General features: G+C 42.5%; 2 protein-coding genes across 5 annotated transcripts in view; both read right to left on the reverse strand.

Moving 5' to 3' along the window:
• Positions 1-500: 500 nt before the first annotated feature.
• On the reverse strand, positions 501-20,757 carry LOC135226529 (uncharacterized). 2 transcript variants are annotated; one of them, XM_064266175.1, is made up of 2 exons: positions 19,320-20,757; positions 501-2,859 (listed from the first exon to the last, which is right to left on the reverse strand). In XM_064266175.1, the coding sequence occupies exon 2, from the start codon at positions 2,853-2,855 to the stop codon at positions 1,296-1,298; it is 1,560 nt and encodes a 519-aa protein (XP_064122245.1). In that variant the 5' UTR covers positions 2,856-2,859; positions 19,320-20,757; the 3' UTR covers positions 501-1,295. The 2 variants fall into 2 exon arrangements, with proteins under 2 accessions (XP_064122245.1, XP_064122244.1); XM_064266174.1 differs by lacking the exon at positions 19,320-20,757 and adding an exon at positions 4,227-4,743.
• A 138-nt stretch (positions 20,758-20,895) lies between these two features.
• The window catches only part of LOC135226528 (RING finger and SPRY domain-containing protein 1-like), a 42,804-nt gene continuing 40,580 nt past the window's right edge, over positions 20,896-23,119 (reverse strand). For all 3 annotated transcript variants that reach the window (XM_064266171.1, XM_064266172.1, XM_064266173.1), the window contains exon 13: positions 20,896-22,018. The gene's annotated coding sequence lies outside the window, so the exon portion shown is untranslated. The remainder of the gene's footprint in view (positions 22,019-23,119) is intronic.

A 23,119-nucleotide genomic window follows, 5' to 3' on the forward strand; every position in this document is an offset into this window, starting at 1 on the left:
TAAACAAAAGCGGCATTGTCATTTAGCGTGTCTAGTGAACGCAGGGGGTGAACGTAATCTTTTCCGCGACTGTACCATTACACTGGAAAAATATTGTATGCTGGTATTTTTGCGGCTTTGTCTAATTGTCTTATTTTTAAACTTTTATTTTAGGCCTGTTTCCCTTCTCATAATTTGTATACGTACTCTCTAGTCAGCTGACTATTGTATATTAACAAATCCATTAAATATTTGTATATTAATATTTAATAAATAAATAAAATATTTAAATATAAATGTTTTAGCCAATACAGTAATACCTACTTTATTTGTGAAAAAATCAGTAATCTGAGGATTTCTGCTATACAAGTTTTGGTAACACGAAGAAAACAGAGGAATTAGTACTGCAAAGGAAAACACACGGGGAAAACATTAATGTTGAACCTGTTAAAATGTGTAAATTTCATAGGGCATTTCATAAATGGTTAAAGAAAATCAAATTAACCAAAGTAATCATTTAATACTACAAACGGCCGACAAAATCATGCAACATCGGATCTGGTCAGTATTTTAGGAGACAAAAGATATCGGTACATCTTTGGGGGTGGGATGGGCATAGCAGTAAACTATACACCCTAGAAGTGCCTCCAATTTATCCGAGGTAGCAATAACATCTTTTGTTTCAATTACAGATCCACAAGGCAGATACAGTACAGTATAAAAATTTAGATAAATAGGATGAAAGGTAATAATGTACAGTTACACTCAAATTTTGCTGCTAATAATAATAATAATAATAATAATAATAATAAAATATATGCCGAAGTAGCTCCAGGCCTCGTGTAGAAGTGTGCCACTGGAAACAGCGCACATAGTGAGAAAAGTGATGGACTCCTAAGGCGGCAGGATGTAAGCCCGAACCCCACTATAACAACCAATCGAATAGGATGACTGTGATAAGAATAATGATAATAATAATGACAGTTTGTAAAATAAGGTTACATAGCTCAGCACATAACATTATGGCCATGTGTATTATTACAATTATATATTTAATTAAGGATGTTTGGAAACACTGATACACCTTAAATGACAGTCACTTGATTATTGAACAGTAACAACGAAAAGTAAGGTTTCATAAACAATCTTACACACTTTCGTCTGAAACAATGCAGAATATTGTTCATCATTTAGCTCGAGATCGAGTTAACCAAATGTTGCAATTTCACTGTGTGGAAGACAGCAAACCCATAGTATTTACGTCATTATACAACTCCCTGAGGGTACCCTTCTGATATACTGTCATCGCCGTATCTTCATGAAGACTCTGTCTCGTTGGATGCAGGAAGATGATGATCAGCTCTGCCAGAATAGCTCTCACCATCCATGTAATCTCTCAGCGCCTCTCCAGAGCTCAAAAGGAAATTCAAGACGTCAATGTTTACTCCTCTGATGAAGCCTCTGACCCCGTTGGCTGCATCGACTGCTGCTCTGGTTTGTTCCTCAATGGCCGTCTCAAAGATGTCTCCGATATCTTCAACCATACCCATGACCAATTGGCCCACTGCTCTATTTTTATCGAACAGACCTTCCACAAGCCTCGTAGTGCTAGGTCTAGATGGGTCGTGTGACGCACTCGCTTGCACTTGCTCCTCAGGTCTGCCATCAGTCGAATTTGAAAGTCTCATCTTGATATGATTGTTGGATGAACCAATAGGAGTTAAGTGATGTGGTGGCGGTTCTACAAGGCCTGATACACTGTTCTTTGTTTCAGGTTTGTTTACGATTTCAGAGCTACTTTCTGCGCGAGGAACTAATTCTAAGTTCATGAGACCTTCGTTAAGCAACATGGATATTATGGGATTATTGGGGAGTGGCAGAGCTAGGTGTAGATTACCATAACCGTCGCCATCTTCATTCCTCTCTGAATTGATTGGCTCTGGTAGAAGAATTTTCCCCTGTAAAGACAAGTTCATTGGCAATGTATCAGAGTCGCTGGATGACTCCATCTCTACTACTTTTGGATATGCCACGTTATCATCAGTGATTATTTTATTTTTTATTGCGTAGTCAGGCACAGAGAATGTTAACTGTGCATCCTTATCATTGTTCATGTCGGTAACAAGAGAATGGGTAGCAAAATGTGTTTGATTTCTGGGTGTTGGTGATTTTACCAGTGACTGGTAAGAATGATCAGGAATGAATTGGGTTTGAAGACTATCACTCGAGGCAATATTATCTCTCTGTGGTGTACTCTGGGCTTCGTAAGTGTTTCGGGACAGTTGAAAATCTGGTTGCTTGTCGTCTTCATTTTTTATCCTATCTGGAAACCGGTTCCCCCATTGTGGAGGCAACACAATGACATCAGGAAGTCCCTTCAGAGTTACTCCCCCATCAGGTAAAGCGATGTTGTCTGATATATGTCCAACCCTACCAACATCCCCGAAACTGGTCAAGTTCCACACAGTCAGTCTGCTATTGTGAGTTTCAGAGTTATTCTCTGAGCTGGGCCATGATCTAGACGCTGCTGGTTGTAAGAGTGGCTCTGTATTTAGTAAAGGTGTCTCATTAGCCTCTCTTCTCACAGGTTTGGCATTTTTAACAAGGTTGGATAAATCAGGTGAGCTTGTATCATGTGGTTTAACCGCTGTTGGTGGCGAAGTAGCTTCAGACCAGAGGTGCGAGTTCATTTGTAGGAGCGTACGTAATATCCTCTCCTCTCTTGGTACTAAGAGATAAGGCGGTCCATAAGTTGGAATAATCTCCTCATTCGTTGAATCCATAGTATTCTGCTTCTCAATAACATTATGAGGAAGAGACTTCGTTAATCCATGCATACTACAGACTGTTGCAAGAAGCAGTGTTATGGAGACCATTTTCCTGCAAATATACATATAGGCAGTGAGTACTAAACCTTGCTTACGATTTCAAGTGTTAGCGAGCTATCAATAAAAGATAAACTTTATTTTTTTAATCCACTAAAGCATAATTCACTCGAATATACTGACAGTATCGCCTTCATTATGTTGAAGCCAGGACCACACACTCTGGTCTAGCATTATTATATATATATATATATATATATATATATATATAATATATATATATATATATATATATATGTGTGTGTGTGTGTGTGTGTGTGTGTGTGTGGTGTGTGTGTGTGTGCCGTGTGTGTGTGTGTGTGTGTGTGTGTGTGTAAACCGTGTGAAACCAACGACAGTCCTGCCGTAATAGGTATCTAATTTTAAGAATGAAATTGCGTCACTCATTTTCATAGACCAGTTTTATTATATATATTATATTTTATTATATAATAGTATATATATATATAGTATATATATATATATATAATATATTTATATAATGTAACTGTCTATGAAAATGAGTGACGCAATTTCATTCTTAAAATTAGATACCTATTACGGCAGGACTTTGTCGTTGGTTTCACACTTAAATGTTTTTATTGTGAGTTTTTAAAGATATCATTTCGCTTATCAGTTGGTCGTAATTGTTCCATTTTTTCATTGTATACTTAATCTCAAATATTTTCTTTGGTGTGTAACATTATTTCAGCTAAGGCGTTATTTTAATTCCCTAATGCACAGTTTTAATACCTGACCGGTTGCCATCTTAGTAAGGAAAAGTGCAATAATGAGACACTTTACCGGTGTGAACAAATGTCAGAATAGTGGTCCATGTTTGTTTGTTTGTATGGTGTTTTTACGTTGAATGGAACCAGTGGTTATTCAGCAACGGGACCAACGGCTTTACGTGACTTCCGAACCACGTCGAGAGTGAACTTCAATCACCAGAAATACACATCTCTGACAATAGTGGTCTATGAACATTGAGAACAGTATACTGGTTACTACGCTTGATTAACATTTTGCTGGTGTTGTGTGAACATTAGTTGCCCCGTATTTGGGACGTAAAACCTAAAAGAAAAAAAAAATTAAAACCTATTCGGTAATCAGATTACATTGGTATGCATACACTATTACATATATATATATATATATATATATATATATATATATATATATATATATATATATATATATGTGTGTGTGTGTGTGTGTGTGTGTGTGTGTGTGTGTGTGTGTGTGCTAATGATCACTCCACGTGATATTTGTATTTATACATGCGTGCGTGCTGGTTTGCATACTAGGCATGATGAAAAAAAACCCAAGTGTCATTCAGAAATAATCGCTTTACTCATTATATCATTGAAAATCCTTACTTACAATGTCATTGAAGATCTTTAACCTTAGCGTCCGTCTTGATGTCGAAAACCAATTGTTTTGTTTTCTTTTTCTTTTTCGTGAATAACCAGAATTTGCCGTCTACCAGTGTGCCCACCACTGCGATTTTAGTCCGAAAACACAAAACACAGTGTCGTCCATTCTTACATAAACATTATAAAGAAGCCGCGACATCCGACGCTGATTTAACAGTGACGTAATTAAATCATCCCAGATCGCACGTTCGATACATTTTACCGTTTCCTTAGTCACGGCGACGAACACCAAATGGTGGAGAAACACTAACTTTCTTCTCTTCACTTGTTCGGGATTCAGGCCAACTGGTTTTTTTGGAGCACACCCTCTAACGTCTAGCCTGCCGTAGAGACCAGACCCGTCTCATCAACCCCGTTATTACGAACATCTTACGTGTTCAGTGGAAATTATATCATTCATACATGGTCTTTAGTTTACATTTCATGGGTAACTCATGTAGGACTATGACATATATAGCACTTAAAGCTAGGCGAATAATGTTTGAATTAGTTTTGTGTAATTTTTTTTTTATCAAACACGGTAACTAAGTAATTTTGCAAACACATTAGTCTTGTAATTCGTCAAGATCGGAATCGAAAAATAATTTGCACCTTGCATTACAGTGTTTTTTATCATTATAGATTTTTGCATTCCGGGCATTGCAGCGAGACCAAATTGGGTTGGAAACTAAATCAGTTACAATTCTCACATTATGAAGATAACGAATTCAGAATATCTTATTGTTGCATTTCAGACTTGCTCTACAGAAGGAGCTCAACCGACACAAACGATATTTGCATACAGCGTAACATGGACACTATAGCAATATAGGCGCCCACTTTGGATGACAAAGTATAAGATGATTCTAGCGATATTCTGTCTTGGTAATTCAGCAATTTTACTTGTAGTTTGCTCCTCCTGTTCCCCCTTCATCACATTCACTTTTAGTCCTTTCTATAATGGCAACCAGTCAGCCATTTTGTCAACTGTTTCCTCCTAACAATAGGTGATAGGCATACATCAACTACCTGGGGCCTACCTACCACTCTTCACTCATTCGTAGTCTCCACTATTACTATGATAAAAGAAAAAAAAATCACAGATCGTGCTAATCTTTGATGGACAAAAATTTGTCCAAGATTCATCTTAATATAGTATGCTTGCCAATCTTCATCCTGATTTTATGTTATTGCAGCAATGGCTGCATTTGAAATTTCACTGTTCTTGTCCCACACTTGCCTCTTTGAAATAATCGACTCTGTGGTTGATTTCCCTGACAGAAGGTAAAATGACAAAGGTCACTGCTAAATTTCCTTTAACCTTTCCTCCAGAGCCTTCTTCCATTCTCTCAGACCATTTTCCAGAAATTTCCTCCTCTATACATATCACAATGGTGATCCAATTTCCCCTTTGTATATTATTGTTTGTGATATTCTTATTTACACACTTCTTGTACAATCTCTTCCTTAATTCAGTTGTCATGACTGCTCAGTTCATCAGCAACATAGTCTCTGGGTACGTCTAGCATATTTCTGCCTTGTTTTTAACATTGGTACCTGAACCCCTGGGTAGTTTGCAGAATGATGAGAGCAGCCTCCCTCATTTATTGTACACTGCTCCCTTTCTTTCCAAGCCTTGAGGTATCTATCTCACTTTCACTACAAACACCCTTTTATACACCTGTAATTTGCATAGTCTTCTCTAAACACCTTTTCTTTGTAAAACAGGATAGTGCTTCTCCTCATCCTCAGTGAGCCATTTACATCATCACAAATTTTTTCCTTACCAGCATTGCATAGTAACCCCATTCAGCTACTTCTACAAACTGCATTTGCTAGAGGCTCAAGTCTCATCAACACTTAATTTAGTAGATTCTGCTTTTCTTCATCTGCATTCAACAGCTACTGCACTTTCTTGTGATTACATTGTCCCCATTTTTATCTACATCATATTCAATTAAGAGTTCAATCTAGCAACCTGTGGGGGCAAGCCAGCCTCAATGGGTGCCGGTCCCAAGCCCAGATAAATAGGGAGGGTTGGTGTCAGGAAGGGCATCCGACTGTAAAAACCCACGCCAGAACCAATGAAATGAGTCGTGATGTTGATGAGAATAGTGCTAGGGCGTACTCCGTAAACGACGCACAGACACATCGCCCTAACTCTGTGACAAGGCGAGGGCTACTGCATCATGAGCGGGTGCAGCTAAAGAAGCGAGCTCTAAATGTGATCAGAATAGGCCAGCTCAATATTGGGTCTATGACAGGAAGAGGAAGAGAGTTGGCGGAGTTGATGAGGATAAAGAGAGTGGATATTTTGTGTGTGCAGGAAACTCGATGGAAGGGTAATAAAGCTAAAGAACTGGGGGATGGCTACAAGCTAATCTATAGTGGAGCAAATGAGCGGGGTAGGAATGGCGTAGGTGTAGTGTTGTCGGGGGAAATGAAGAATGCAGTGACGGAAGTGAGTAGAAAGAATAACCCCATTATGAGAGTGAAGATATATTATGGAGGGGAAACAATGAACATCATTAGCGCTTATGCTCCACAAGTGGGCTGCACAGAGGAAGAAAAGAGCCGTTTTTGGAACGAAATGAGTGAGGTAACGCAAGAACTGGAAGAGCAGGAGAGGACTGTAGTGGGGGCAGACTTTAATGGACATGTCGGAAATGAAAAGGATGTAATTGAACGTGTGCATGGAGGACATGGGATTGGGGAGAGAACCCCAGAAGGAGAGAGTATAGTAGACTTTGCCGTGTCCTTTGATATGGCAATAGTGAACACATTCTTCAAAAAGAAGAGGGAGCACTTGATAACATACAGGAGTGGCGGTAGATGCACACAAATAGATTACCTCCTTTACAATAGATCAAGGCTGGTGGAAGTTAGGAATTGTAAAGTTATCCCAGGTGACCACGTGGCCCCCCAACATAGGCTCCTTTGTATGGATTTAAAGATGAAAAGAGAAAAGAAAACGAAAACGAATGGGGTAAAGCAAATCAAGTGGTATAAATTGTTAGGGAGGGATAATGATAAGAAGAGTGTTCAGGAGAAGAGTGCTGGGAGAGGTTGATCTGGGAATTGAAGATGTGGGAGAATGGTGGAGGCATAATGCATCAGTAATTAGAAGACATGGAAAGGAGATACTAGGGGAAACATCTGGAATAGTATGGGAGGAAAAGTAGAGCTGGTGGTGGGGAGAAGAGGTGGTGTAAGTGGTGAAGGGTAAAAGGGAGGCAAAGAAGAGATTTGAAGAGTCAGCTGCAGAGGGACAGAGAAAGATTAAGAGAAAGAAACAAAGAAGTAAAAAGGGTGGTAGCTCAAGCTAAGGCAAGGGCATATGAAGAGGTTTATAATGAACTGGAAACCAAGGAAGGGTTGAGTAAGATGCTCAAACTGTCAAAAGTAAGAAATAAAAGAACAAAGGACATCACCCATATTAAGCAAATGAAAGATAGGAATGGTATGGTCATAAAAAAGGAAGAAGACATCCTGAAAAGATGGAAAGAGTATTTTGAACAACTGCTAAATGAAGAAAATTTAAGACTTGTAAGAGAGGATGGACAAGTAAACATGGGAATGAAGTGATACGAGCCTTAAAAAGAATGAGAAATGGGAAGGCAACAGGACCTGACTTAATCCCAGTCGAAGTTTGGAAAGCCTTAGGAGAGGAAGGGGTAGACATCTTGTATGATCTGATGGTAAAAATATTCGAACAGGAAAAGATACCAGAAGAATGGCGGGAAAGCATATTGATACCTATATTTAAAGGTAAAGGTGATGTCCAGGAATGCAGTAATTATAGAGGTATAAAACTAATGTCTCACACAAAGATTTTGGAAAGAATAATAGATAGCAGGCTGAGAGAGGAAGTTAGAATAGGGAAGGAACAGTTAGGATTTATGAAGGGAAGCGGCACAGCGGATGGAATATTTTGCATAAGGCAGCTAATGGAGAAATTCAGAGAAAAACAACAAGACCTGCATCTGGTATTCATAGACCCTGAAAAGGCCTATGACAGAGTGCCAAGGCAAGAAATATGATATTGTTATGTTACAATAAAGTTTTGTACATACTTACCTGGCAGATATATACTTAGCTATAGACTCCGTCGTCCCGACAGAAATTCAAATTTCGCGGCACACACTTACAGGTAGGTCAGGTGATCTACCGCCCTGCCGCTGGGTAGCAGGACTAGGAACCATTCCCGTTTTCTAATCAGATTTTCTCTTCCACCTATCTCCTGAGGGGAGGCTGGGTGGGCCATTTAATGGTATATATCTGCCAGGTAAGTATGTACAAAACTTTATTGAAACATAACAATATTATTTTTGTACATTCAACTTCCCTGTCAGATATATACTTAGCTGATTGGCACCCTTGGTGGTGGGTAAGAGACAGCTAACTACTGAAATAGACAGGTAAACAACATACGTTGTAGGTAATAATAAAAACCTTGGTTCCTACCTGATTAGGCGGAAGACTTCGTGGCTACTGCCCAGGAGTCCGCTTCGCCTCAAGAGCCTCAGCGAGGTAGTGACCCCATGCTAAGAGTTCTTGTGGGTCTATCAATGGGGCCTTATCCACTTACTCGACAGAGCCTAAGGATTTTGTCAACGGGTGCAATTCCACTTATATGACAAACACCTTGCCAAAAGGCAGATCAAGGAGCACAACACCGATCCCGATCACCTGATCCCAACACCCGGGTTAGTACTACGATTGAAAAGAGTTATCCCCAACATCCTTTCAAGCAACCCTAAAAACTCAACACCACAAATTAAAAACACAACTAATAATTAAGGATCAGTATCAGCCCCCTTTCCCAGCACCGAATCCGCAGATACGTACGGACCGAGAGAAAAACATTTCTCATACGTTACCCTGACATCCTTCAGGTAATGAGATGCAAAGACTGAGTTGCATCTCCAGTAAGTTGCATCAAGGATGTCCTTCATAGACATATTCATATGAAATGACAATGACGTAGCAAAGGCTCTTACCTCATGAGCCTTTACTCTGAGCAGCCTGAAGGAGTCATCTAGGCATTTATCATGAGCCTCTGTTATCACACTTCTTACAAAGAAAGCTAAAGCGTTCTTGGACATGGGTCTCTTCGGGTCCCTTACCGCACACCAGAGACTCTGTTGACAACCCTCAAGCTGGGTTAGAAAGCCCTTTCACTTCAAAGCTCCTGGGCCAGGGCTTGGAAGGGTTTTCGTTCTTAGCCAGAAACAATGTGTTGAAAGAACAGATAGCAGAGTCTCCTCTAAAGCCAACACGAGAATCTAGAGCGTGGAGTTCGCTCGTTCTCTTGGCAGTAGCGAGGGACAAAAGGAAAATACACTTCCTCGTGATATCTCTAAACGAGGCAAGGTGAGGAGGTTCAAACTTGTCTGAGGTCAGGAATTTCAGAACCACGGCAAGATTCCAGCTAGGAGTGCGAGGAGTTCTAGACTTGGAAGTCTCGAAAGACCGTATAAGATCATGCAGATCTTTATCCTCAGCAATTTTTAGGCCCCTATTCCTAAAAACAGCAGATAACATACTCCTGTATCCTTTGATGGTGGATACAACTAAGTTTGATTCCTCTCTAAGGAAAATAAGGAAATCGGCAATGTTGGTCACAGAGGTATTGGAGGAGGACAGCTTCTTCGATCTACACCATCTCCTAAAGACTTCCCACTTCGACTGATAAACCCGCAGGGTTGAAGACCTGCGGGCTCTAGCAATAGCACTGGCAGCTTTTCGCGAAAAGCCTCTCGCTCTGACGAGTCTTTCGATATTTGAAAGGCAGTCAGAGAGAGCGGGGAGGTTTTTGTTAAACCTCTCGAAGTGGGGTTGTCTGAGCAGATCTGTCCTGTTTGGAAGAGATCTGGGGAAGTCCACCGTCCATTCCAGTACCTCTGTGAACCAATCTTGAGCGGGCCAAAAGGGGGCAATGAGCATCAATCTCGTTCCCTTTGAGGCCACAAACTTTCTTAGCACTTCCCCCAGAAGCTTGAATGGGGGAAAGGCGTAAGCGTCTATGCCCGACCAATCTAGGAGTAGGGCATCGACCGCTATAGCTCTGGGATCCTCGACCGACGAGCAGAAGTTGTCTATTCTTCTGGAGAGGAAAATGGCGAACAGGTCTATCTGAGGTCTCCCCCACAGGGACCAGAGCCTTTGACATACTTCTGAGTGGAGGGTCCACTCTGTAGGAAGGACCTGATTCCTCCTGCTCAATCTGTCTGCCCTTACGTTCCTCGTTCCTTGGATGAATCTCGTAAGGAGGGTAATCTTTCCTCTGCCCAGATCAGCAGATCTCTCGCCAGTTCGTAGAGGGAGAAAGAATGGGTCCCCCCCTGCTTTCGGATGTAAGCCATAGCCGTGGTGGTGTCTGAGTTGACTTGGACCACCACGCCTCTGACTTCGGATTCGAAGAACTTTAGGGCTAGATGTATAGCCAAAAGTTCTTTGGAGTTTATATGCCAGGACACCTGTTCCCTTGTCCAGGTGCCTGACACTTCCTTTGTTCCCAGTGTTGCTCCCCATCCTGTCTCCGACACGTCGGAGAACAACACTCGGTTGGGGCTCTGAATGGCAAGGGACAAGGCGATTGTAAAAGCCTTGGGAGTGGGGATCCTGCACTAACTCGATGGCCTCCTTGTTCCACATCTGATCCACCATATGTAGGAGCGTTTCTCTCAGGGCAGGGTGTTTGTACTTCGCGAACAGTTCCCTTGGGGTCGAAGTTAGGGGAGGTCTGTCCCTGAAGGGGATGAGATATCCCTTCCTCAGAACCAATAGCGACCAAGAGTCGGCTTCTCTCAAGGCCCAGGCTTCTGCGTACTTCAGGAGCCTGGCGCCCACTGGTGTTTGGAGGACTTGTAAATCACTTGCCTTTCTTGAAAGGCCGGAAGGCTGACCTTCCTCGCTTCTCAGAGCTTTTTCTTTTAGAGGGGGGTCGTGTAGCAGACCTCCTCGAAAGGGCGGCTGAGGAGCACGAGTTTCCTTCTTTACGGAAGGCACAGCAGGGCGGTTCTTCTTGGCCGACTGCACCAGAAGATCCTGAGTCACCTTCTCAGTGAGTGAGCGAGAAATATCTCTCACTAACTGAGAAGGGAACAGTTGATCCAACAAAGGAGCGTAAAGCAGGGAAGCTCTCTGAATCGGCGAAACAGCTTTCATTAGGAATGAACTGAAAACAGATCTCTTCTTGAGAATTCCAGTACCAAAGAGGGAGGCAACCTCACCCGAGCCGTCTTGAACCGCTTTATCCATACAGGATAAAATACTGTGGAGAACTTCTGGGCTGAGAAAATCAGGGTCCTGGGTCTTCTTAGCCAACACCCCAAGGGACCAGTCCAGGAAGTTAAAAACTTCTAACACATGGAAAAGTCCCTTGAGGAGATGGTCTAACTCCGACATGCCCCAAGTCGTTCTAGCAGAAGACAAGGTGTGTCTTCTTGATGATTCTACAAGACTAGAGAAGTCTGCCTCTGCTGACGAAGGGAGAGCCAGTCCCATGGCTTCCCCCGTCTCGTACCAGATGCCTCTTCTCCCAGAAAGTCTGGAGGGAGGGCATGCAAAAACAGTCTTCCCGCCTCTTTTTTTTAGAGCTTAGCCAAGATCCAAGCGACTGAAGGGCCTTCTTCATTGAGATGGTAGGTCGCATCTTCAAGAAGGACGAGGACTTAAGAGGACTTAGTGCTAGAAAATAGCGAACGCGGAGAAGGAGGAGCGGCAGGGCTGAGAGAGTCTCCGAACTCTTGGAGTAATAAGGCAACTAAGGTCTTATAGTCTGAAAGACCCATATTAACAGGAGAGTCGTCGTCCGACACTTCTTCCAGATCATTACCAGCTGAAGGGGAACACTCACGCCTAGAGGTTAAGTCCTCTGCAGAAGTCCTTCGTACTTGAGGAAAAGGGCTTCTAGCTGGGGAAGAGCTATCCGAGAAAGGAGCTCTAGGTGCAGAAGACTGACGAATGGAATCTTCCTCTTGTACGAAGCAAATAGGGCTCTTAGAAAGGTCCTCAGGCATGGAAGGAGCTAAGATACTCTTCGTCTTAGACTCGTGAAGTCCGACGTTCGGAAGTAGAAACTTGCTTGTCTGGCGACAATATCCTAGAAGAAGCCTCGCGCTTGGAAGGCGCCTCGCGCCTAGCTGGCGCCTCGCGCCTGGCTGGCGCCTCGCGCCTGGCTGGCGCCTCGCGCCTGGCTGGCGCCTCGCGCCTGGCTGGCGTCTCGCTCCTGGTTGGCGCCTCGCTCCTGGCTGGCGCCTCGCGCCTGCTGGAAGGAGCCTTGCGCCTGGCTGGCCCATCTCGCCTGTCTGACGATTCGATCCTGGAAGGAGCCTTGCGCCTGGCTGGCTCCTCACTCCTGGCTGGCGCATCGCGCTTGGTTGGCGCCTCGCGCCTGCTGGAAGGAGCCTCGTCCCTCGAAGGCGCCTCACGCCTGGCTGGCGCATCTCGTCTGTCTGGCGATTCGATCCTGGAAGGAGCCCCGCGCCTGGCTGGCGCATCGCGCTTGACTGGGGAAAAGTGGCTGGCTGGCACCGAGCGGCTGGAAAGCGGAACGCGTCGAGAGCGTGTCAGGCGCTCGGACAGATCCTCATGCTTCTTGGGCGCTTCGTGATCGGAAGGGGGCGAGGGCTCGGTCGCTAAGCGTTCCCAAGCCTCGTGCTTCCGAGGAGACGAGCGAGAAGCAGGGAGATCAAAGGACCTCTTTAGAGAGCGAGGAGCTGTAGAGAGGATCTTGGAGCAAGGGACCTCCAAGTGACGAGAGGATCTCTTAATAGGAAGAGAGGTGTCTTTCCTACAAGGAGGATCCTTAGAGAGCACCCAAACCAGGGAAGAGATCTGCTCTTGCATGTTCAAGAGGATCCTGGTGGTAGCTACATCCCTTTCCTTGTCAGAAGGAGGGGATGGGGGTCTGAAGGAAGTAGGGGACTCCCAGCCGAAAGCGGGCGAAAACAGGGCTCTCTTAGCTCTCTTCTTGTCCAACAGCGAATCTTCTGGGAAGCGCTCAGGACTGGAATCAAGCGTAGGCGCTTTCCAGCTCCGCTTCAGCGGACGTGAATGCTCGGTCGAGCTCCATCCGCGCCTGGGCGACGAGGACTCAGAGGACGAGAACGCTCTCGAAGGACGCTTTTACAATAGCGATCCCAGGCAGTCTGAGACGAAACAGATCCTGCTGAAGGGACGCCTGATCGGTGGGGATCCTCCACAACCTCCGTAAGGCTTTCGACATTCCTTCTCCTCTGGGCCAGGGAGCTTGGAAGAGGTCTAGGCCTGGGAGCGTTGCAGAGCCGATCAGACGCCCCCTCCACTGCACTGGGGACACTAACATCACTGTCCACTGCACTATTCACTGCATTATCACTACGCTTACCTTCTAAAGCTGCCATCTTAAGTTCCATCCTCTGAAGGGCAGCTTTCAGATCTGCGAGTTCCGAAGCCGAATCTGCAGGTTCTGTGAAGAGAGAAGGGGCTGATACCGAGGGAGAAGGTTCAATTACTACATGAGGGGTAGGAGCTACCAAGTCAGAAACTGCCTCGTTTGAACGAGATCTACTTAAGCTTCTGGAGGAAGCTTTCCTTGCTCTATCTTTCTCTAACTTCCTTAAGTAGGAAGTTAGAGTCTTCCACTCTTCTGCACTCAAGCTCTCACACTCTTTGCACGTGTTAGAAAAAGAACATTCATACTTCTTACAGCGCTTGCATACAGTGTGAGGATCTACCGAAGCCTTCAGCAGTCTCACGTTACAGCCCTCATTCACACAATCTCTCACTACATAACCAGTGTCAGACATCTTAAAGAAAAATCCAAATCGAGTTCAAGAAACAGTCCACTAAAGCGTATGCCAAACCAACGATCCAATACGTCCCCAAATAAGTCAGTCAGGAAGATCAATGGCGATGAAAATCGAATTCAGTCAAGAGGAACCAACAACATTGTTGCTGGTACCGGAGATAGAGAAAATCTGATTAGAAAACGGGAATGGTTCCTAGTCCTGCCACCCAGCGGCAGGGCGGTAGATCACCTGACCTACCTGTAAGTGTGTGCCGCGAAATTTGAATTTCTGTCGGGACGACGGAGTCTATAGCTAAGTATATATCTGACAGGGAAGTTGAATGTACAAAAATGGAGATGTTTGAGGGAGAAGATGGTGCCGGAAAAGTATGTCAGAATTATTCAGATGTACAGGAATGTGTATACTAGAGTGAGGAGTAGTGTTGGAGAGACGGATGGATTTGAGATAGGAGTTGGATTACACCAGGGGTCAGCACTTAGCCCATTCATCTTCAACATCGTGATGGATGTAATGACCAGGGATATTAGAGAAGCAGTGCCATGGTGCATATTATATGCGGATGACATTGTGTTGTGTTCAGAGGGGAAGGAGGAGTTGGAGGGGAGGTTGGAGAAGTGGAGAGCAGCACTTGAGGAGAGAGGAATGAGAATAAACAGATCAAAAACCGAATATATGTGTTCTAGTATTACTGAGGATGGTGGAAGTAGCATAAGATTGGGTGGGGAAGAAATAAAGAAAGTACAGAAGTTCAAGTACCTAGGGTCCGTATTAGAGGATAGTGGAAGCATGGACCAAGAGGTGAGACACCGAATTCAGGCAGGATGGAATAACTGGAGATCTGCATCAGGGGTCCTCTGTGACAAGAAGGTCCCTCTAAAATTGAAAGGAAAGTTCCACAGGACAGTGGTCAGACCAGCAATGTTATATGGAACAGAAACAGCAAGTATGAGGAAAACAGAGGAGAAGAAGATGGATGTAGCAGAAATGAGAATGTTGAGATGGATGTCGGGAGTAACATGGGAAGATAGGATTAGAAATGAGTATATAAGAGGATCGACAAAGGTAGCAAGGAAGACATACGATGGAAATGGAAGTGCGGGGTAGAAGGAAGAAGGGAAGACCAAGAAAGATGGTGTGATTGTGTAGGGGAAGATATGGAATTGAAAGGTATAAATGAGAACGAGGCACAGGACAGAAATCGATGGAGACGACTCATTCGCAATGGCGACCCCATATAAAATGGGTTTAAGCTAGGAAGAAGATATTCAATTAGAGTTCTTGTTTTCACTGCTCCATATCCATTTCCCTTGGTTGTGCTTTCCAATACATTTCACTAATCTTGAAGAGTTCCCCTCATAAGCTTCTAGATGAGACTCCTTCCTACCTGGAATTTCCAAGTGCTCCATGCAACACCATCTTTAACTTTTTCAAATTGGTCTACACACAATTACTTAGCAACTCGTTCATCATCAGTTCTTGTTCACCAAGCTTGCCGTGCCTTGCATTTTTTGTTCACATTTAGAACACTTCTGCTCTCCTAAAACTCTATATTTTAAATTTAGCTTCAAGTAAAATCTTTAAATATTTAGGTAATCCTCTTCATTATTATTACTTTTCTATTTAATATGGAAAGACATCACTCATGTTCACAGAGCCATCCTGTAAGTTTTACCTTTAAATTAATTTTAAGAAGTATTTTTCTAGCACATCCCTTTTAAAACACATCTGCCCAAATTCTCTCCATTTTCAACCACTTCTTGCACTAAACTCTGTAATCTACTACTGCATTCAAATCACTGCAAAGTCAACTTTTACCATCACTTACAAAAGCTTTTAATATTTCATTTCAGATGCTTAATTTTATTTTTTTCAATGTAATTATTACTCAGTCTCTTTCAACAGGAAAATACTAGAAGTTGAATGTGTTTAATCTCTGGAATACTTTCACACCATTATGACAATTTCTCCTTTACCCTCTATCTCTACCATAACTTTTTGTTCTTCCAAGCATCATCAGTTTTCTTACACTAAGTACAAGCCTTTCATGACTTTGGTCACTCCACCACTTCACATAATGAATGTTGAACTAGAAAAGAAGAGTGCATTAACCAATACAGAGAATTTCCTCTCTCAAAATAATTACAGTAGTACAATATTTCCTCTACCATTGGACAAAGTTCACAGGTGTCCCAGATCTAAAATTCCCTTTAAAAACTGTCCATGAAGGCAGTCCTGTTAGAGGAGCCAGGTGAGCTACACAACTTGTTGAACAGCTACCACAGGGATTTGCCTTGATCACACCCGTCTTCAGTACTTGGTATACCGACAGATTCTTCCAGAATGCAAGGGTAGGGGCAATGTTCCTGACTTCATGGGCCCTTGGTCTGGGAGTAACATGCTCTGAGACACTTCTTTCTTGGACAAGCCAGCACTAACAAAGAGTTGTTGACACTTGGGCCAGAGGTGCCGAGTCCTCCTGAGGTAGCACCGCAGCTGTCTAACTGGACAAAGCAGCATCTCGTCCAGATCATTAACTATGAAGTCCTCTAGGGAGGGGATCGTAAAGGACTCAAACCTGGCGTCCAGGGACGAAATCGAGTGTAACCGATCCCCATCCCCTTGAGTGTTTCACATCAATGGAGAGCCCGTGAAGTTCCCTACTCTCTTTGCTGATACCAGGGCAAGCAGGAGACAGTCCTGAGTGTCAGATCCCTGTAATGACTCTCATAAAGGCTCGTAAGGTGCATGAGTCAGACTCCTTAACCCAAGAGTCACGTCCCACGCAGGGGGCCTGAGATCCTTTGGTGGGCAAGACCTCTCAAAACTTGTCAACAAAAGGAATATCTCCCAAGACAAGGAGATATCTACTACTTTCAGCTACAGGACTAAGCCAAGAACAGCCTAATAGCCCTTACTGCTGAAACAGAGAGAAGTTTCTCTCAGTAGTTAGACGAGGAAATCCGCGACCTGCTGAAGAGTGGCAACTGGAAAGATACCCATCTACGACACCAACCACAGAAGGCAGCCCATGTCCCCTGGTATACAGCTGCAGAGCACTGCCTGAGGTATTTGGACAACTCTGTTGCAGCATGGTGCAAAAAGCTTCTCGCTTTCAAGAGACTGTGGATAACCTCCTACTGTGAAGAGCCAGAGACTGCGCTGCTTGATGGTACCACTCTACTTGGGAGCTACCAGAATCATTCTGAGATTTGGGGTGGTCAGCACCCTGCTGATCACTTTGTGAATAAGAATGAATGGAGGGAAGATGGAGACATCAAAGTTGTCCCACGGATGCTTGAATGTGTCCTCTGCAGCTGCCCATGAGTCTGGTACAACTGAACAGAATACGTACATAGTATATGAAGTTTTCTGTTGTGCCCAGTGGTGAACAAGTCTATGTCCTGGTGTAGGGACCATTCTGTCTCTGTCACTTGATTTGGGCAGCTGAATTTGTCCGCCACTTCATTCCTCCTGCCAAGCATGTATCTGGCTGACAACTCCAACGAGTGAGCCACCACCCACTTGTGCACTTGCAGTCAACTGATGGAGCTGAGGGGAAACAAGGCCTCCCTGCTTGTTGACATATAACACTGTTGTAGTGTTGTGGAAGCGAGCCTCTTGAAACTAGCAGAGGGAGCAGGTATTGCAGTACCCACTCCCTTGCTCTCGATCCCCAAGGCCTGGTACAGACCTGCAAACAGGTACCTCCACCTACAGGTGAGGAAGAGCCGACAAGAGAACCCCCCTTCCTCCGAAGAGAGAAGCAGAGCCCTAGAAGTTTAACATCGAGACTTCTTAGGGGCCGGAGAGCCAGCCATCTTCCTCCAAGACTGAGAGGCCTAGGAGGAAGGAGGGGAGGAGGCAGCAGATGACAACAATGACAACACACTATGCGATCTCCTCTTCAATTTCCTCTTCATTACCTTCTTCAGGATGGCAATGAAGTCCTTCATCCAGGCGGGAGGATGAGACGAATCAGGAGCAGGGGCTGCCTGGGCAACCAGAGCAAGAGCAACTGCAAGGGTAGGGAGAGGCTCCACCACCACAGGTATGTTGGTAGAAGAGGACAACCCCCCAGGAGCAGTAGACACAGTGATGACAGACGGGGCCATCGCAAATCCAGGAGGCGGAAGTGCCATGGCTCAAGGTGCCAGAGGTGGTATTGGCCATCTCAACTACATGGGTCGTCACTGGGCAGCCAGACAACAAGACCTGCAGTGACGGAGACCCCACTAGGCCTAAGAACGCCAAGCCACTGCAAGACCTGAACTTTGCTTCTCCATCACACCTGAAGAAGAGACAGTCAGATTAGGGATGGGGGCTTCTTGTCACCCCAAGTGAACTCAACTCCCTCGGAGCAACCTAAGGCCTCTGCACCAAGGTTGCCATGAACCCCCGCCACCACTCCATCCTCCAAGTGCCTCAGTGGCGTGGTCAGTATGGTGTTGGCCTGCCACCTCGGTGGCCAAAAATTTAATTCTCAGGTATTTCATTGAGGAGTCAGAGATGTGTATTTTTGGTGATAGAAGTTCACTCTCGACATGGTTCGGAAGTCACGTAAAGCCATTGGTCCCATTGCTGAATAACCACTGGGTCCATGCAACATAAAAACACCATACAAAGAAACTAACACTCCATCCTCCTTGCTCGATGAATCAGACGAAGAAGAGGGAGCAAGACTGGGAAGCTTGCTGGGAGACAAAAACAAGGACAAAGGGTTAGGCAATGAGGAAGTCGTCGGAGGCCTTCCTCCAATAAAGTTTCCTCCCCACAAACTTTCCCACTTGACAGGAGTCCAAGAACCACACTCATCACAAATTAAATCTGAATTGCAATCCTGCACTCTGCAAGATATGCAGAAAGCATGAGGATCCACATCCACACTAGACCTCCAGTTACTGTACTTCTTATCGCCCACAGCCGGGCATACACGCTTGGGAGGGGTGCGCTTAGAAGCCAGCTTATGAGATTCATGGGTTTGCATGATGTAATCACTTTAAAAAAAAACACCAAACATACACAAAGTATTCAGCAATTTACAAAAAGCAAGGAAAGATCTCAATGTGAAACAGAAAAGCACTAGCGACAGTCGAGCAAAGAGTGGTGTACACATGCATCTTCGTGTGATGACAGCAGAAAGTAAAGTGGAGTGCATATGCCAGGGTGACTAGATTTTGAAAATTGAAATAAGGGACACCTTAATAGGAGAGGTAGTTGAACAATATAGACACAACTTATATGTATAAAATATATTTATACCATACCTTTTCTGCCTCTGTAGAATTTTTGGATGGGAAAAATGATCTTATTCCTAACACTGCTCCAGCTTAAGCTGCTTGTTTTTTTTATTTGTGCTGCTGTGTTGATCCATGCTGTTGCACATCACTCAGTCCACCGTGTGTAATGCTAAAATTCTTCCAACATATTTTGCAGTATGGTCCGCTTTTGTTGTTGTTTTGGGGGGACGAGCCATTACTTTAAATTAATGTCATTTTGCCACTCTGGTCTAAAAGTACATTCTTGCTTCACTTTTTTGTAGGACATGCTGCCTATGTTTAAAAAATCAAAATACCAACACAGATTTGTTCATTCTCACTTGACACTCGCCAGGCTTGCCCTCACGTGCTCTCAGACGAGACAAGTGACCATTTAACACCGAGTGATGAGTCGTGCAGCAATCACACTGATGCTAGCCCACTGCACTGTTGCCAATTTGGGCGACCGCCTTTACCCCATATTTTGCAAAATTTCACTAGTATATTGTATTTTTTTTTCTTTTGAATATTGAAAATACAGGACATAAGGCGTCCCAGGGAGGGTCGATACAGGACTTGGGACAGATGTCATAAATATGGGACAATCCTGTCACGGGACGTCTGGTCACCCTGGCGTACTCTCGGGTGGGCAGAGCTTCCCCGGCCTGAGCAGTATTTTAACTACCAAACTACCAGTTTAAGGCATTTCACATTTCTGGGCTCCACTTTATCACAGATTTTTATGAAACATTATATATTCACTTTTCCACAGGGAAATTTCACTAATTTGCAGATTTTTTCTCTTTGGCATATTGCAAATTATTATTAATTTGCTTTTTCTCTGTAGAGCAACACTATTTATTCACTAATTAGTGTATTTTTTCATATTATGAAAAAATTATTTACAACATACTTATAATGTAGTTATGCATCTATTAAACTCATTCCAGGTTGGGCCCAATACTGAGCATAATAGGTGTCTGATTCGCTGTCTCTCTCTCCCAAAGATGTAGTATTTGAAATTATATTGCTATAAAGATTTTTTATGATGAAGCATATTGTACATTATTTAAAATTTTCACTAATTGTATATATACATATATATGAATCAATGCATAACATTATTGTTATATTATTCTTTTCTATTGCTTTGCAGTCAGAGGAAAAATATAAATGTTGATTTTTGTAGATTAAGTAGCTATGGAAAAAGAAGTGTGCTCAAGTGGTGTATATTTTTCTTCTTCTGAATTTTGGTAGCCTTGCAATGTAAAAAGAGTAGTAGTAGTAGGTTTAGAATAAATTAGTATTGAGGAAAAGTTTTTCGTAATTGTCCTTACCTATTTCCACTTGAAACCATTACCCTGTTATATTGTCTATTGCTCTTACTTGTTAATCTAGCCACAACAGCGTGATTGATGATTGGAGGGTGAATGATCAATGTACCAATTTGCAGGCCTTAAGCCTCAATAATTTTTAAGGTCTGAGGGTGGAGAGAAAAAGTGCAGACAGACAAACAAAGCTGGCACCAGTTTCCTTTTAGTTTTTACAGAAAACTAAAATTGGAACAGTTGCAGTAATAATCGCATTCAAATTAATCACCCTTTATTGTCTTCTAAAATTGCATAACACATTATTTTATTTGAACACTGTAGCTGAATTCAAATTCATCACAAGAAGAGTAGTTACATACACAAGTTTTGGAAACATCAAAGAGTGCAGTCAAAGGCAATATGAAAACTACATGAAAAATCTATCTACATTTAAGCTGGTACTAGGTAAAGTATCATGACAATAAAAATGGATTTATGAATCTCTTAGCAACAGTGCTGAAGAGCACATTAAAATATAAAGTAAAAAATCTTACAACCCATTAAAATACTTTCTCCCCTCCAATGCATATTATAGCAAAACTTTAATACATGTACAATACAGTATATTAGTGCTAAATTAGCTGAAGGTTAAAATTTATCAGAAGTCTTTCGGCAAAAATATCACCATCAATACCAACATCTACATCATAAAAAGAGCAACAATAAAAATTCATTATTCCCCCAAAATTTGCCTTTTTGACAAACTGTCTGCTACTCTATGCTGTCTCACTATTCCCTCGTCACACTGAACATGGAAGCAGAGGCATTCCATTTGTCTGCAGCTCTTTGCCCATTCAAATATTGCGTGTAGTTGATCTGTGTATGCATTTCCTGCTCTTCAACAGTCACTTTTAGATGTCTTTTTGTAAAGTAATTCACAGAAGCACAGATATGTACATTCAAAGGTTTTAGCAGTGATACATAAATACCTAACAGCCCATAAACTGTACAGTATTAAAGTATAACATAAAATAGAACCAAGTAGAGAAAAAAACAACCTTGCTTGATTTTTTTATAAGAATATGACCCTCTTGAATCTGGGCGATAAATCTTTTTCTCTAAAGTGAACTAATGCATTGTGTAAATTCTATGTAACGTTCTACAATAATCTTTTACCAGTAAATACACCTCTAAACATTTTAAAACCATTTAACAAATTATGCATTGTAGCCCTAAATTTACATTAAAACATGTAAATAAATAAGGTTACAACATGTGTCTGTAAAAATTATATACGATTGTTCTTATGATAATTCAAGCACAGTCACATATCTCCACAATAAACCTGGGGTACACTTAAGTTCAGCTGATGGTTTGGTTACATATATCAGCATATGCCTGAAAAACAATAGAAAACACATTTGAATTGTCATACAGTGCTCTTTAATGTTGCTTATTTTAAAATTATATGTACCTTAAATAATCTATAAATTTCACCCATAGAAACCTTTTGTTACAAGTGCTATCTTGTCCAGAATGGAGCAGTGTTAGCCAAGAATACTCATCAGAAGACAACAATCTCTAGCTCAGTGAAACTGATGATGTTTTATCAGGTACAGAAAAATTAATGGCTGTACCAACTCTGCCGAGTAATCTTGTCTACTCACATGTATGGAATATCAAATATTGCCTACTCACATGTATGGAATATCAAATAACTGCTGGCCTGTATTAATTAACACAAACACACACACTGCCTCGTAAAAAGATGCGTCACAGTCATCTGCAACTGGACCCCAAAGTAGTCTCTTGGGTTAGGAATATGTAAATGCTGCCAACTTGAACTATATAGTGCAGGGTATATCCTATCTGTTCCATAATCAAAATAATGTTTGGTTCATGAAAAATAAAATGCCCTAAACAAAAGCATTCTTTGAGTTATCATTCATGCAGTGTGTGAAATAAGCTAAGGCATTTTAGAAATGGGTGAAAGCAATGAATAACGTGTGCCTTGCCTCTTCCTCTATGAGCTATTACTCAAATTACACAAGGATATGGTAAAAACACTAATGTAAGAATACAAGATACTAAACCAACTTTTTCACAAAGGTTTGCAGAGGAATTCAGGGTAATGAATATCTTGGCCAACTCCCAAGCAGCCAATGCCCCAATGACTGCATCACAGTAAGAAAGGGAACTCTAGCAAGTGACACTTAAAGACAATTCAGTTAATTATTATGTCTACCAATACCTATTCTTAGCTAACACTGAAGAGCTCCAGGCAATATAGCATCAGTAAAATAGGAGATTTCTACAAGGATATGGATATATCAAAATTTTAGCTGAAAAAATTAATGCAATCAATAAAGTAACATATTGTTGAAGTACTTTCATTTTGAGATTATCAGTGCCTTCCCTAATATAACTGTAAACAAGCTAAATGTCACCTTTTCAAGGAATTCATGGAAAACTTCTATGTTCACTTCTATTTCAGATTCT

This window comes from Macrobrachium nipponense, chromosome 14 (genome assembly GCF_015104395.2).
Source record: "Macrobrachium nipponense isolate FS-2020 chromosome 14, ASM1510439v2, whole genome shotgun sequence".
Taxonomy (NCBI): domain Eukaryota; kingdom Metazoa; phylum Arthropoda; class Malacostraca; order Decapoda; family Palaemonidae; genus Macrobrachium; species Macrobrachium nipponense.